The 17,249-nt window shown below is 38.9% G+C and overlaps 1 protein-coding gene across 1 annotated transcript in view; it reads left to right on the forward strand.

Annotated features, from left to right (window-relative positions):
- Positions 1 to 17,249, forward strand: part of LOC136863764 (neprilysin-11-like) — a 204,022-nt gene that overhangs the window by 1,473 nt on the left and 185,300 nt on the right. Inside the window, exons 2-3 of the mRNA XM_067140117.2 lie at positions 1,120 to 1,221; positions 12,158 to 12,319. Of these exons, the coding sequence (XP_066996218.2) occupies positions 1,120 to 1,221; positions 12,158 to 12,319 (264 nt within the window). The remainder of the gene's footprint in view (positions 1 to 1,119; positions 1,222 to 12,157; positions 12,320 to 17,249) is intronic.

The following is a 17,249-nucleotide window of genomic DNA, read 5'->3' on the forward strand; positions in this document are numbered from 1 at the left end:
AGACGCGTATCTCCCATCTGCAGTTTAGTGTAGCATTATCGTCCATGATCCAAAAATAGGAGCCAATAGCAGCTATGAATAGAGTCACGAAGGGAAGAATGATTTCATTACAGTACCGCGCTCCAGCACATGAAGCTCTGTACATAATGCCTCCACAGAAGAGAGCACCTGCTCCGCTTGCAGGACAATACCGTGTTCCAGCCTCTTGCCAGATAGACTGGCGTCCAGACTCATTGCAGTAAAGAGACCTACCCCTTGTCCAGTCCTTGTGCTCTTTGCACCACTGTAAATGGCGCTTTACTTAATGTGACATCGTTCTGGTCGCCAGGCACACAGTCCACTTCTGTGTAGTCTTCTGGCTACGGTAAATCACGCCAGTCTGAGCGCTGTGCCCCTTTGCACTTGGTGTACAATGTTACTCGTGGCCTGGCATCACTCCTCTTGGCTTTTAGGATTACAGTACATAGCGGTCCTCATTCGGTGTGGTTTTCCGTGAACGACCTCTGCTGTTCCGTCGTATAACTGTATCTGTCATTCTGAAGGCTTTTCGTGCTTGCCACACGATGTCCTGGGCTATATCAAATTCCTGAGCCTTACTTGACATACTCCGCCCTTCCTCGAGCTTCCCTATCATTCTACCTCTCGATTACAGTCATCCAGATGTTCTTCGTGAGCCATTTAGTCGTTTTGAGTGCACGATGAAATGGAGTGTTTCCCCTCTGGAAACTCTCATTCATGCGGTGCATTTGCATTGTATTCAAACATAACATAACAAGGTCAGAATATGTGTTGTTAGATCTTTCTCCATATACCTTTTAGTTTGGTTCTAACAGTTATCAATGACGTTAGGTGTTTTTGTAAACTTTGTTCTTAAGTTTTGCACGCCACTATATGCAGTATATTACTAGACACTCAATAAAATATTAGCATGTATGTAGGATATAATGAAACATATTCATTAAACATTGGACTGCATGCTGTTTTAAATGCCAAGGGTCATTTGATAGTAGCTTGAAAACTAGGGAAGTTGAATAATTAAATCATGATTCGAAAATAAGTCAGGGTGTTCAATGGAAGAAGTTACTTCACTCTATATGGTTCTTAAATTTTGTTTTACAGATTTGCATGGTCCTGTAGGCCTATTTCTGTTTGGAGGAAATACATATCCAGAATCTAAAGAGGAGAATGCTGTATGCCAGACGGCAGTATGTTATGAAACAGGTAAGAAATTACACCCGTCTCCTACAATTCAATTGGATACGCATTTTTCAACGGTAGTTGGTAAATTTTCCAATTTATATGAAGCTCCAGTATAGACATTGAAATATTAGATCATATACCAACCTCTGTAGGCACGTGCACAGTAGTTAAACATTGCCTTTGAAAGAACTAGGGAGTTGAGGATGAATTGCTGAATCCCATGGCATGGCAACTTCTATTGACGAAATGTAGTGCAATCTCCTCGTGTGGTTTAGTGAGTTATTTCAATTTCTAGAGAAATATAGTGTCAGAGAATTCCCGTGTACATCTCAATACTTGCGCAGGCTTTATACATTCAGCAAGTACTCATTTCTGAAAACTATAATCTGCTCACACTTGATACATGTAGCTGCTACAACTTTCGCACATTATTTGTTTACCCTCGTGCCACTAATATGATACTTCTTTATTTATCTTCTTTGGAACTGATGTACTCCCTACAACTACGTAACTTAAGGGTGTTTTAGACGTATAAAATACGCGCACCTCTCATACAATACGGTGGAGCACTACACTATAATGTAACTATAAAGCACGTTAAGCATGTTACTGCTCATTACCTTTGTATTCATCTAACATTTTTAACCACTACGTTTTTTAAACAATCATTCATATTTCTCACCATTATACTGCATTACTGATAAAATTCCCATTGGTATGACTTACAGTAGAACAGCAGGGAATATGAAATGACCTAAGCTAAGATTAGCTGAATCATAGGAACTAACCCGAAAAATGTGGGTAATTATCGAGCTTTGAAGTAGCAAATGCACTAACGTACATCAACGCGATATAAAGTGCTAGGAAAGGCGTAAAATATAATCATTCTAACGATAATATTACTCTCCATATCATCTGTAAAGTAAGAAAACTTGTAACTTTTACCACTTTCTCTGAATATGTTGTTTAATTTTTGAAAATTTTGAAGTGAAATTAATTCGTCGATAGCAGTTCAGTCTTGTGAGGTTCTGTAAAAGTCATTATTCAAAATGGACATTATCATCGCTCGTTGTTCCTTATAACATGCAATGTAAGTATCAATGCAGTATAGTCTAATGGACCGAATAACACTTAGGCCTACTTATAAAAGCATTTTTCAATGTGCAGTGTTTATCATTGTCAGTTATTTGCCAGGAAAATATTTCAATATATCCATGATTGTGTTATTATATTGTTAAATGATAATTCAAATAATCATGAATTTGCAACTACTAATGAGGTTTCTTCTACTTCTAAGTTTTACACATTGAAATCATACAAAATGGAGTCAAACCATCGTGTTCTAGTTCTCCCTTTGTTTTCTTAAACGATAAAGTTGCCTGTTGCACCTGTGTTGTATTGTGTGTTCGTATTTATTTACCTACATTGAATATTGTGCCCATGATTTCGAGCATCACAAAGAATCATTAAATAACATCAGTTTTATTCTGCGATTTTTTCGCGTATCCAAGCATGAGATTTGCAAATCCTAAAGCAGTTGCACACCTTTTGCTGCAGCATTATGGAGATTTGAATGGCGTTCCAACGAGATCAGATACTGGCATGTTCAACCAAATTAAGGGAATCCATAACAAGGAAGAAGACATTATCAAATGGATCAGAACATTTGGCTACAACAACGTATATATTCATGACGAAGATGAACTTAACTACTTTGGCGATTCTGATGAATAGATTTCCTCTCATCGTCAAGAATCCTGACAAACATAATATGAACCATCTTCAAAAACGATGAACATTTGACGACCCAAGATTAACTGATAAGAATCTGGAAGAAGCCAAGCTGTGTTGGACAGATGATGCTTCAAGAGTGGAGAAAGGATCTCGAAGAGCACGGTCTTCTGTTAACAATAGATTTAAAATTCTGAAATGTCATCTGATGAATAGTCTAAGTCAATACCCGTTTATCGGAAAGAATGCTACTTTGGAAAGGCAGGAGAAGCGCAACGGAAGCATTAGGTTCTTAATAAGTGGATAAATGTAGGGAAAAAGTAGACTTGATATGAGGGGAGGATCAAAAATGAATTGTGGAAGGAGAAAGAGTGTACGTGCCAACTAAAAATGACGGCAGTACAAATGACCCATCATACTAAAATAGGGATGTCAAGAGACTGAAAAGGCAATGTTGGATGGCAAGGAATAAAATTAGTGAAGGAGGTTGGAAATAAGGGGAACTGAAATTGCTCGTATCAAAATGGAATTAAATAAGGTAAGAAAGGAGGCAAAGGAAGTAGATAGGTTTATAAATACAGGTGGATAAATATATATAGTTATGTTAGAACACAGAAGAGGTGAAAAATAACGTTCCAAATCTAAAAGGGGGGGGAAAGGAAAGTTAATAACTGATTATGATGAAAAGACCGAGCTTTTTAATAAACAATATAGTGATATAGTTACGATTCAAGAGGAAGGGGAAGATCCAAAAAAAGAAATAGAACATTACTATGATTCTGGACAGCTGAAGATCAATAACAGTGGCATTTATAAGACAATTAGGAAATTTTCAGTTGTCTTTTATTTTCTAGGAAGAATGTTATTTATTTACATTATCTTGTACTTGTATAATGATTTTTTCTCTTTGTCAGAAGTATTGTAGTTATTTCAATCATATCTTCTATTACAGCCACCCTAATTTATAAGATACATTTGTTTCGTTAGATCAGGTTAGGTTATCATAAACAGCCGATATGGAAAAGGAAGGTCGAACGAGAGCGCCAAATTTAGTGGATTTGAAAATGAAATGCTCATTAGCTTACACGATTTCTTGGCGAAACAGGATTATTTCTACGAGTAGGGAACTCGAGTCGGTCACACTCTCCTTCCCGAATCGAAATCTGTTTTGAAACGAGGAGTCCATCCAATCTTTGAATGGATTGCCCCTGTCACTTTCTCTCCTTACTCGTGAGGTTATGTAGAGTACGTAGGAATTACAGCCTCCACTAGCTGCTTAACCGCTCGCTCACGACCGGTACACCGTGGTAAAACGTCAAAAATTTCACAACCTGGCCCGATGCAACCGAAATTCAACTTAACCATAGAATGAGACTGTGGTAGTACCATTGTACAAAGTGAAAGGAAATTAGGAAGACAGTGGTAATTACACACCAGTGAGTGTTACATGTATCATACGTAAAGTGATTGAAGTCATATTAGACAAACATATAAGGGCATGTTTAGAACATATATGTTGGCTTAACACCAGGCAGTTTGGTTTCAAGGCAGGGTACTCTTGCGAAGCCCAACTCACTGGTTTGCAGCAGAATGTGTCTAACGTTTTAGACAAGAGTGAGTAGCTGGAATTGTATGGAGTGCTCATCTTGTAAGACCTCACCTGGAGTATATTTTAGGCGTGTGGGACCCACATGAAGCTTTTTTGATAAAAGAATTGGAGCTGGTCCAGAGGAAAGCAGCTAGGTATGTGATGGGGCACCACAGAAAGGCAAGCGATGTTCTAAGGAAACTCGGGTGGGAAAGTTCATTGGTAATAATGTCATTGGCTTAACGTCCCACTAACTACTTTTACGGTTTTCGGATACGCCGAGGTGCCGAAATTTAGTCCCACATGATTTATTTTACGTGTCTGTAAATCTACCGACACGAGGCTGACGTATTTGAGCACCTTCAAATACCACGGGACTGAGCCAGGATCGAACCTGCCAAGTTGGGGCCAGAAGGCCAGCCCCTCAAACGTCTGAGCCACTCAGCCCGGCAAAATATTTATCGTGAAGGAGATCGAGAGCAAGTATGGGGTATGCACTTGGCAGATACAGGGAAAAGAGTTTGTGAGGACACTGGAAAGTGATTAGAAACGGAAGGGGTTTATATGAGTGGGTTTGATCATGAGTTAAAAATGATGTTAAATCAATGGCACAATATGGGGGGAAATATTAATTTGCGGGAAGGGGGAAAGCTTGCGAAAAGTATTCTTCAACCCTTTTCCAAAGGATGTGCACTCGTTCAAATGTAGAATTAGGTGTGGCAGTGTAAAGAAAGAGCTCAGCTGAGGAGAATTTTATGAGTAGTACGGTATATGTAAATATGTAGTTATTTTGTAGTTCTTATAATTTTGACACCGGGAAAAATACCCCATTTGAAAAATAAATGTTTTTTTATTCTTAAATCAACAGAACTCATGCTGATATTTAAGGAACTCGTTGCTGCTAATATCTACATTCATGACACTACATCACGTGCAATCGCTTTGAAACATACAAAGGTTGTTAATCCAATGTGTATCGTTTAGGGCATTGAAATCTGGGGTGGTAGCGCAAGCGATGGAATAATATGGTATTTAGAGTGTGGGACGTAACCATTCAGCTACAAACGTCGACCTTTAAAACAATGCCGATTCCTTAATTGAATAAGTGTGAAATATTATTTCGCAGGAACTTCAATCTCACCAGTTATTTATTTGACAAGGAAACTCACAGTTCACATACATTTTATGCAAAAGGCGACAAGAATGCCTTCGCTGCAGTAGGTTCGGTTGCTGCTGGCACTCATTCGTATATGATTATGCCAATAATATCTGCAGACAGTAAGCTTCAGTATCTCTCGTTTATGGTGGTTGAGAGTCAAATGGAATATTGCCTAACTATTTTCTAGATGCATCTGAAATCATCAAGGCCTATGCACATGCAAATATGACGAGAATGCTTTTGAATAACTTCCTTCGATATATTTTGTTTTCAAGCGGTCAAAATAGAGAGGACTCTCCTGTTTGTTGACTCGTGGAGCGGGTATACTGATAGAGATGGTTCTTGAAGACCCCTTATTCTGAATATTGACATTTCATTCGAACAAGTGCCTGAAAATATTCTGGTCTTGTTCAGACTCTTCATGTGTATTTCTTCCGTCCAGACAAGAATGTTGTCAAGCATATTAGAGACCTGCCTCTCATCGTAGCACCAGATAACAATGTGTGGCATAGGGATAGCTTAATCAAAATGCAAGCACTTTTCATTCCATTTATCCTTTCTTCGCTTTCAGAACTCAGTGAAGTATGCTTTTTACAAGCGTGAATATGAAGATGAAATACCTGCTCCATTCGTGACTCCTATACAGCTGAAGTTTATGCTAGGTACTCTTTATGCAAATTCTTAATTTTATCATCATGCCATCATTGATTCATATAATTTTAAATTGTAGGTAACACTAAACTGAAGACATGAAAAATGCCTTAACCAGCTCATATATAGCAGTTACCCGCGGCTTCGCTTGCGTGGATGTCGTAATTTGTTACAAGAAATCGCTCCTCGGTACGGTACTAAGACATTATCTGAAAACCCATTAAGTATAAAATCTCACCGAAAAATTGTTTCATTTACCCCAGAAACGCTTTGTAAACCACGTTTGTGGTATTGCCTTTTGAGGCTAAGATGACCATGCGACATAGAACTGTACACGTGAGAAACAGTCTTCTCACAAGTCGAAAAAAAAGACCAACATGTTTCGTTATTTTTAAAAGAGATTCCAAATACCTGGAGCCTCCGTGGCTCAGACGGCAGCACGTCGGCCTCTCACCGCTGGTTCCTTAGTTCAAATCCCGGTCACTCCATGTGAGATTTGTGCTGGACAAAGCGGAGGCGGGACAGGTTTCTCTCCGGGTAGTCCGGTTTTCCCTGTCATCTTTCATTTCAGCAACACTCTCCACTACCATTTCATTTCATCCGTCAGGCATTAATCTTTACCCCAAGGGAGTGCGGCAGGCCTCGGCAGTCGGCGCAATTCTCCTGCCCCGGTCACTGACTGAAAAACAGGTTGTAGGTTTTCATTTTCATTCCAAATACCTATTTCCAGGTCTATAACATTTTCAGTTTTGACACCCCCATAAAAAGAATTCAACCCATTTATCAGTCTTTGCGCTACCCCCACTAAGTAGACTTTTCGAAATTAAAGAAATACATGTTTCTTTGCTTTTAAAGGAGATACCAAATAACAATTTTCATGTCTGTAACATCCTCAGTATTTGAGATATAAGTATCCTCATAAAAATATTTCAGCTCTTTTTTCTCACGTTTCACCCACGTTAAGTGCCTTTTCCGAAAACAAAAGAAATGCATGTTCCTGTATTTTTAAAGGACTTCCCAAATACCAAGTTCCGCGTCTGTAATATGTTAAGTTTTTTACATATACTTTAAACATACGGGTACTTATATTAAAAATTCATCCGCTTTTTCAATTCTTTTCAGCTCCATAAGTGAATTTTTCGAAAACAAAAAAATACGTGTTCCTTTATTCTTAAAATAGATTCTAAATGCCAGTTTTCACGACTCTAATATCTTCAGTTTTTGTGATATAAGTATCCTCATAAAATCAAATTACTCACTTCTTTCCACCCCTCTCCCCACTTAAGTGGACTTTCCGAAACAAAATAATACGTGTTTCTTTATTTTTAAAGGAGATTCCAAATACCAATTTTCAGGTCTATAACATATTTAGTTTTTGAGATATAAGTATCTTCATACAAAGAATTCAACTAATTTTTCAATTCATTCACCCCTCTTAAGTGGATTTTCCGAAAACAAAGGAATACGTGTTTCTTTTTTACTTTGATAGAAGATTCCAAATTCAAATTTTCGTGTCTGTAACATCTTCAGTTTTTGATATAAGTATCCTCATAAAAAGAATTCAACTCCTTTTTCAACCCAACCCCGTTAAATTGATTCCTCCTCTCCCCCCCACCAAAGTCGTGTTTGTTAATTTTTTAAGAAATTCCAAATAGCAATTTTCACGTCTGCAACTTTCAGTTTTTAAGATATAAGTGCCCCGTAAAAATAATTCAATTACTTTCACCTTCTTTTCACCCTCCCCCTTCTTAAGTGAATTTTCCAAAAACAAAAATACGTGTTTCTTTATTTATAAAAGAGCTTCCAAATACGAAGTATTATTACTGTAACATCTTCAGTTTTTGAGATACATGTACCTTCATAAAAATAATTTAACTCCTTTTTTACCCTCCCCCTCCCAAGTTGATATCCCCACAAAATGCGTGTTTCTTTATTTTTAAAGAAGATTTTTAGTAACAATTTTCACGTCTGTAACATCTTTAGCTGTTTTTAAATGTAAGTATCCTCATACAAATAATTCAACTAATTTTTCAATTCTTTCACTCCCCTTACGTGGATTTTCAGAAAACGATAGAAGACATGTTCCTTTATTTTTAAAGGAGATTCCAAACACCAATTTTCAAGTCTGCAACATCTTTAGTTTCTGAGATATAGCTACCTTCATACAAATAATTCCATTAATTTTTCAATTCTTCACCCCTTTAGGTGGATTTTTCGAAAACAAACAAATACGTCTTTCTTTATTTTTAAAGGAGACTCCAAGTACCAATGTTTACCTCTGTAACACCTTCAGTTTTTGGTATATCACTATACTAATAAAACGAATTCAACCCCCTTTTCAGTCCTTTTTACCCCCATTAAGTGCTTTTTTCCGAAAACAAAAAATACAGTTTTCTTAATTTTAAAATAGATTAAAAATACCACTTTTCACGAATGTAACATGTTAAGTAAATGAGATGTTCTTTAGATATCCTCATTTTTAAAAGTGACCCCCCTTTTTGAGTTCCCCTCAAATGGATTTTCGGGAAATAAATTATGTACGTTTTTTTACTTTTACAGGAGATTCCAAATACCAATGTTCATGACTGTGACAATTTACTTTTCTGAGATATACTGTAGATATAGTCGTTTTAAAATATCAACCCCTTTGTAACTCCTGTTTTCCCCACCCCCAATAATTGGATTTTCCAGAAACAAACGTTTTTCTTTATTTTTAAAGGATATTCAAAAACCAATTTTCATGTCTGTAACATCTTCAGTTTTTGAGATATAAGTATCTTCATAAAAGGTAATCAACGCTTTTTGCACCCTTTTCACCCCCTCCTTAAGGGGGTTTTCCGAAAACATAAATACACAATTCATAATTTTTAAAGGAGATTCTAAATACCAAGTTTTACGTCGGTAAACTTTTAAGTTTGTGAGATATAGATCTGCTCATTTAAACAATTCACCCCCCTTTTCACCCCCTTAGCGACGGGATATACAAAAATCCTCCCGTTCGAGGACATGTTCGACTCGCCAGGTGCATGTCTTTCGATTTGACTCCCGTAGGCGACCTGCGCCTCGGGATGAGGATGAAATGATGATGAAGACAACCCCGTGCTAGTGAAATTAACCAATGATGGTTAAAATTCCCGACCCTGCCGAGAATCGAACCCAGGACGCCTGTGACCAAAGGCCAGCACGCTAACGATTTAGCCATGGAGTCGGACTACGCTGCCGATATTCACCCGCCTTGTGCTCCAGCCCTTAACCGATTCAGCCACGAAGTCAACATTCATGACGCTTGTTAGAGTTTATTCCTTAAGTACGGCCGTTCCACCTCGAAAGTTAACACACGTGCCAAAGTCTTCAATGATGTTTTACAGTGTTCATTTAACTTCCTTATATTACAGAGCACGTGGCATAACCTATTAATTCGATCGTATTATGGGCACCTGTGGCATTTCAAGGCGCAATAAATCACATGTTTGCAGAATGGTCCTTAGTATTTGGCGCGGAATTGCGCATAGTAGTTTCTCCTTTGCTGGGTCTATGGATCAATTTACAGTGATAACACACAGGGAGGGGAGAGCCTTGTTGACCATAAGGAGAAATTTCAAGTTATTTGGTATTCATAAACCCGGTCTCGAAAGCCCAGAATAACGGCCGAGAGGATGCGTCGTGCTGACTACACGGCCCCTCGTAATCTGCAGGCCTTCGGGCTGAGCAGCGGTCGCTGGGCAGTTCAAAGCCCTTTCAAGGGCGTTTAGTGCCGTGTGGTTTTGGTTTGGTTTGGTATTCATAAAACTAAATTATAAGGATCTTTAGGTTATATGCGTTATTTGGGTTGCCTATCCCCGAACAAATAAGAGGATGTTGAACCACCAGGTATAATAACATGTCCTGACTGACTGAAAAATGGGGGAGTGGGTTGAAAAGAAGTGAAAGAGATGAATTCTTTTTAAGAGGATACACATGTATAAAAACTGAAGATGTTACAGACGTGAAAACTGGTACTTGGAATCTCTTAAGGATTCTTCTTTTAATGAGGATAGTTATATTTAAAATACTGAAGACGTTATAGACGTGAAAATTGGTACATGGAAACCCCTTTATATACAAAGAAACGCGTATTTTTCGTTTTCGGAAAGTCTACCTATGGGGGTGAAAATAAGTGAAAAAGTGGGTGAGTTATTAAAATGAGTATATCTCAAAACTTAACACGTTATATATGGAATCTCCGTTGCAAATAAAGAAACAGATTTTTTTGCTTTCGGAAAATCCACTTAAGGGGTGAAAATTGAAAAAGTGGGGGAATTTTTAAAATGAGTGTATCTACTCTGCATATCAAAAATTTAACATGCTACAGAGGTGAACATAGGTATTTGAAACCTCCTTTAAAAATAAGGAAGCACGCTTTTTATTTTCGGAAAATCCACTTAATGGGGGAGTGGGGATGAAGTGAAGGAGATGAATTCTTTTTATGAGGATACATATGTATCAAAACCTGAAGATGTTACAGACGTGATTATTGGTATATGGAATCTACTTTAAAATAAAGAAACATATTTTTGTTTTCGGGAAATCGACTTAAAGGTGGAGGGGTGTGAAAATAGTGAAGGAGGATGTGAATTCTGTTCATGGGGATACTTACACCTCAAAAAAACGGAAGATGTTACAGACGTTTAAATTGGTATTCGGAATCTCCTTTAAAAATAAAGAAACGGGTTGATTTTTTTATGGTGATACTTATATAAAATTTGAAGATATTTCAGACGTGGATATAGGTGTTTGGAATCTCATTTAAAAAAAGAAACACGTATTTTTTGTTTTCGACTTTAGAGAGAACTGTTATCTGCCATGTAGCCTCATGTAGTCTCATGTTCCAGAGTTAGCTCTGCCATTAGCCTGGTCATCTTAATCCCAGAAGGCAATATTACAAACGTGGTTTACAAAGATGTTCTGGAGTAAATGAAATTCAGTTTTTCGGTAAGTGTTTATACTTTAGGGATTTTTTATAATGTCTTAGTGCAGTGCCGAGGAAGGATTATTACGAAATCCACGCGAGCGAAGCCACGGATAACAGCCAGTACAGTACATGTTTTTAATATGTTGCTACATGACTTTCAGCCTGATAAGTCTTCAACGCATAGACGTCAACCAAAAATGGACTTCACTTTAGGAGGCAATTACGTGCCTGTTTTCTATGAGCCAAGTTTAATTAAACTGCTCATCTTGCATCCATTGCACTCCCCTTGTGAGACATACCGTATGCAGGAATGTTTTCAGGACTGTTTCATATTACAATATGCTATTTGTAAGAAAGAAGTCGAGTGTCAAATTATCCATATATGTTTATGAAAAGTTACGGTATATGTCCTTGTTTGAATAAGAATAGCCATTGATGAAGACATGGAATATGTAGGACCATTGACTGTATCACTCCAAAGTGCTATATTGGAAATGTCTTCAATGGATTCAGTTCAGGAAGTAACATCACAATAACAACAATGGCACCGTTCATTACATAATTTTCTTCTAGCCGAGTTCAGAAAGCTGAAGATTATGTTATACATGTTAGACACTGTCCCTTTCCAGAGAATTTATGGGCGAGAATCCTGCAAATAAATATTGACACTTAGTTTATAACTGTAATATTATAGCACAGGTAACTTTTAAACGGGCCGATGACTTAAATTTGAAGCCCTTACAACAACAATAATAATGATTTGAATATTCGAAAAATGTACACATTTGAACTGATTTCATTCATCAGTGTCGATGTAAGTCAATATAGGCATGTCAAACCAGGAATACAATGTTCTAATTTTACATGCTTCTTTCAGCAAAGGACATTCTTCAGAGCCTCAATACAAGCGTCGATCCATGTGAAGACTTCTATAGATTCTCATGTGAAGGTTGGATAAATCGTAATCCAGTGGCCCCAACGGAATCATATTATGATCAATTTGACATCGTGAACGCTAAACTGAGTTTGCAAATAAAAGGTAAGCGCTGTATTATAAAATGTAATTAAAACTAATTAACTCTCTGGCTGGTGAACAATGTTAAGGTTCTTTCAAGAACAGTGGCTTCATTTCATCTCTTTGAACTCTTTCTTCTTTCCTGTTGAACTTGCATTTTCAAGTGTTACTACTACTACTACTACTACTACTACTACTACTACTACTCGACTTATTTCCTTTAATTCCTTGGTGGACTATAGGGCCTTGTCGAAATTTCTTCAGCGTGTTCTGTCCACTGGCAGTGCTTTCAACACTCTCCATGTCTTTTTGACTCCAGCTATCTCCCAGTCTATGGTTCTCTTCCAGATGTTTCTCGGTTTGATTTGCCTACGATTGTCTTGCGGATTTCAGTTCATTTCCTGCCTTGCGATACTTTATTGTGGTCTTCTCAGAGTGTAGCCGATCCACCTCCATTTTCTTCTCATTATCTATTGCTGTACGGGACACTGACTTGTGGCCTCCCAGAGGTCTTCGTTTGAGACAATCTTTGACCACAGTATTCTCTTACTGTACCTCAAGTAACGATTTGCCAAAGTCTGTAGCTTTGTGGTAATGCCTTTGGTCACTTTCCAGGTCTCATGTCCATACAGTAATACGGAATTCATATTTTAGTTAAATATTTTATAGGTCTAACAGGTTGAAAAACCTTATGGCTGACACACACACCGGCACTGGCTGTATGTCTCTTTCCCCCGTCACCATTGCTGTGGTACATAGTTGCAGTGCTCGTCATCTCCGGACGTGTGTATTTCTTCACACACATTCACTCCATTGATTATTCTGGCAATCTCAGCTTCAGTAACACAGTCGTGATTTGATTATTCTTTATCCTTAGCTTGCATATGCTCACAACATCTCTATTTATCGACCGTGTATTCCTGTAAAAGTTTTCGACATAGCTCCTTTTTTCTCATTAAAGAACCACCAACTGACAGTTGCACGACTTGACTTTTAATAGTACCCCCAAACCAGTTCAATTGTATTGAGATCTGGATAGTAAGATGGTAAGCGCAAAGGAATGTGGCCGTAGCTGTGAATAATATCATCGACTAAACAGAATTTTTCTTCAGGAGTGCTTTGGACTAATTTAACGAGTTCATCCCTACTCCTCGTGGCATCGAATGAAACTCGATGTTTCTCTAACAACTGAACTATGTCGTTTTGTAGAGAAGTTTGAGTAGGCACTTTGTTGTTCTCAATGCAGTGGTATGTTGCGTTATCCATGACGATAACACTTGGACACGGAAAAGCTTGGAGTAGCTGCGTTTTGAGCCATTCTCGGACATTCTCGAAGTTCTTTGACATGTGATAATCGCCTGATTTTTGTCCTAATATAAAAATCAACGAGGCTCCGTCCCAAAACCTTCCTCCCAGCTCCATGAATAATGATTACTCTTTGTCCATCCCCAATGTTTGCCGTTGCCCCTATTTATTCTTCCGATTGCCAAAATTTCGGTAAAATGTGCGACTGCTGAATGTACGTCTCGACAACGTAAACAAAGTTGTAACGTTCATGGCGCAACTGCCCGATTTGTTGTAGGTATCTTGCCCGCCACTTTTTAGACTCCCCTTAGACTGGCATTTCTTCCAACTGAAACCCAATTGTTTTATTCCTTGCCTTAAATATTCCCTTCCGCAATCAATCAGACCATCACCATAAAGAGAAATAAGGGGTTTCATAACATTTGAGAAGTGAATTTTTTGCCTAATTGCGTATTTTGTTAGACTGTATATTTCGAATCTCTTCTTTCTTGGCGCGTTTTTCCCCGTTGGAGTAAAAGATATGAGTTTGTTCCTCGCAAGATTTTCGTTGCCTTCTTTCACGACTGTACTTACAGTTTTTCAGAACTCACTTTTACTGTCTTGAATTATTGGTAAACTTTGTACACTAATTCTCACTCTTGAACCCTTAGAGTGGAGTAGAGTGGGGGTTTGCTCTTCCTCCGTGCTGGCGCACATGCGCAGACCGACTCTTTTTTTTTTACAAGCTGGTATATCTTTGTTTTTATGGACAGTAGCGGCGACTAAGTCCCCCCCCCCCACTTGGTAGAGAAAACATTACATTTTTATTCAATTTTAGCCGGCTGAAACTAGGAATTATAGGAATTATTAAAAAAACTGTGCAAATTTTTAATTATTAACAAAATTATTGTCGAAAATACGCACAAAATGTAGTTCGTCGTGGCTAACCGATTTGTATAGCGCCACAGCAAATGCTATGAGGAAGGGTAACAGGGATATATTTTTTGCCAAGATCGTGAACACTGAGGTATGATTCACCTGCTTGCCGCGTGCATTCGTCAGTCTGGCAGTATCGTTAATATTGTCTGTTATTTTGTTAGAGTGCAGTCAAATATATTTTAATTTTATAATCACGCCGTACTTCTATTTAATTGTAATTCTTGTGTAATATTGTTTCTTTGGTGAAGGTATAGTATTGAATCAAAATCTCAAAAAACTATTATTGCCGCACTTAAGTTAGTAAACTGTCAACCTTTACCTTTCTGTCGAAATTCGCTCAAAGAGCATCAAAAACTTACCATTTGTAGCTTTTTTGTTCAGTTTTGATGTGTATAAACCGCCCCCCCCCTCTCGCGCTTTATCCCTCAACTCGGGTACTTTCTGTTGTCTGCATATATTTCCCCCCCCCCCCCCCACTTCCTACTAATCCCCAATCGCCGCTACTGTTTATGGGATCTCCAAATCGGTCGTAACTGTGCGAAAACTCCTTTGCGTTCATTTATACGACTCCCCACCTCTCTAAATGTTCCCCCATCCTGACTGAGTAAGCTTCCTGTGTAACAAAATTCGTCTACCCTTCTTATATCCATTTAATCTGGAGTCAGGCTAGAATTGTTACGATGGTTTACGTTCATTTCCTTGGCATTTTCCTTATTTATCTTTAAGCCTACTTCATTAGGTTCTTTTTTCAAGTCATTCTGTTTGATTTCCATGTCCTGAAAACTTTCTGCAAGAAGACAAAGATCCTCCGCGAAATCCAGTTCTCCCAATCGGCTATTTAATCCCCACTGAGCGTCCCGCAAACTATTCGTCGGCTCTCTCAAAATGCAATCCACAGTCATGATAAACGAGATTGGCGGCAGGAGACAACTTTGTCTTACTCCTGATTTTACAGCAACAGGTTGAAACAGCTCCCCTCTATGTTCTACGTGACAAGTACCGTATAGACATCGTACATTGCCCGTGTAAGGCGGACTATCTTTGTGTGACTCCCTATGTTTCCATAGCCCTCCAACTTTTCCTCCAGTTAACAAAATTAGAGGCCTTTTCAAAAGCAATGCAAAGTATGTACAAAAATGTTTTGATACTCAGCAAATTGTTCAATGATTATTCGCATTGTGTGTATCTGATCTCCAGTAGAACTCCTCTGAAACCAGAAGAGGAGTAAATGATTACCGGAAATGTTTCAAGAAAGATTTCTATGTAATTGTATACCAAAAAAATACCACCCTTGAAGCTGTTCCTTCCCCAGTTGATTCCGGGAAGTTATACTTGCGTTCCATTATTATGTATGGCACTTTTGTAGTGTTTGGTTAGGCCGTCACCAGCTATTCTTTCAGTTGATGCGACACTTTCTTGCAGTCTTTTCACTGATATTTTGAACAGTTGCTGGTGGACATTTGGTACGATGAGTGATAAAATGAAAATGGGAGTTATTAGGTAGTAGATTTATAATAATAATAATAATAATAATAATAATAATAATAATAATAATAATAATAATAATAATAAATGTCCGCCTGTGTGGTGTAGTGGTTAGTGTGATTAGCTGCCACCCCCAGAGGCCCAGGTTCGATTCCCGGCTCTGCCACGAAATTTGAAAAGTGGTACGAGGGCTGGAACGGGGTCCACTCAGCCTCGGGAGGTCGACTGAGTAAAGGGGGGTTCGATTCCCTCCTCAGCCATACTGGAAGTGGTTTTCCGTGGTGTCCCACTTCTCCTCAAGGCAAATGCCGGGATGGTACCTAACTTCAGGCCACGGCCGCTTCCTTCCCTCTTCCTTGTCTATCCCTTCCAATCTGCCCATCCCCCCCACAAGGCCCCTGTTCAGCATAGCAGGTGAGGCCGCCTGGGCAAGGTACTGGTTATTCCCCCAGTTGTATCCCCAGACCCAGAGTCTGAAGCTCCAGGACACTGCCCTTGAGGCGGTAGAGGTGGGATCCCTCGCTGAGTCCGAGGGAAAAACCGACCCTGCGGGGTAAACAGACTACGAACGAACGAACGAACGAACGAACGAATAATAATAATAATAATAATAATAATAATAATAATAATAATAATAATAATAATAATAATAATAATTGCCGGGCTGAGTGGCTCAGACGGTTAAGGTGCTTACTTTCTGAGCCCAAGTTCACAGGTTCGATCCTGGCTCAGTCCGGTGATATTTGAAGGTGCTTGAATACGTCAGCAAAGACTGCCTGGCCGAGGCGGTAAAGGCGTGCTCGGTTCGCCCGGAAGGACGTGGGTTCGAATCCCCGTCAGGAAGTCAAAAGGTTTAAGAAACGAGATTTCCACTTCCGGAGGTGCATATGACCCTGAGGTTCACTCAGCCTACACCAAAAATGAGTACCAGGTTAATTCCTCGGGGCAAAGGCGGCCGGGCGTAGAGCTAAACACTCTACCACATCAAGTGCCAAGGTTACGGATAGTGGAAGCCTTTACCTTCCATTATCTTTACCAGGCCTTCATGGCCTGTACGGAGATAACTTTGCTTTGCTTTTTTTTAATACGTCAACCCCGTGTCGATGATGATGATGATGATGCTTGTGGTTTAAAGGGGCCTAACATCCAGGTCATCGGCCCCTGCAGCCCCGTGTCGGTAGATTTACTGGCACGTAAAGGAACTCCTGCGGGAGAACATTGTGGCACCTCGGTGTCTCCGAAAACC

Source organism: Anabrus simplex, chromosome 2 (assembly GCF_040414725.1).
Source record: "Anabrus simplex isolate iqAnaSimp1 chromosome 2, ASM4041472v1, whole genome shotgun sequence".
NCBI lineage: Eukaryota > Metazoa > Arthropoda > Insecta > Orthoptera > Tettigoniidae > Anabrus > Anabrus simplex.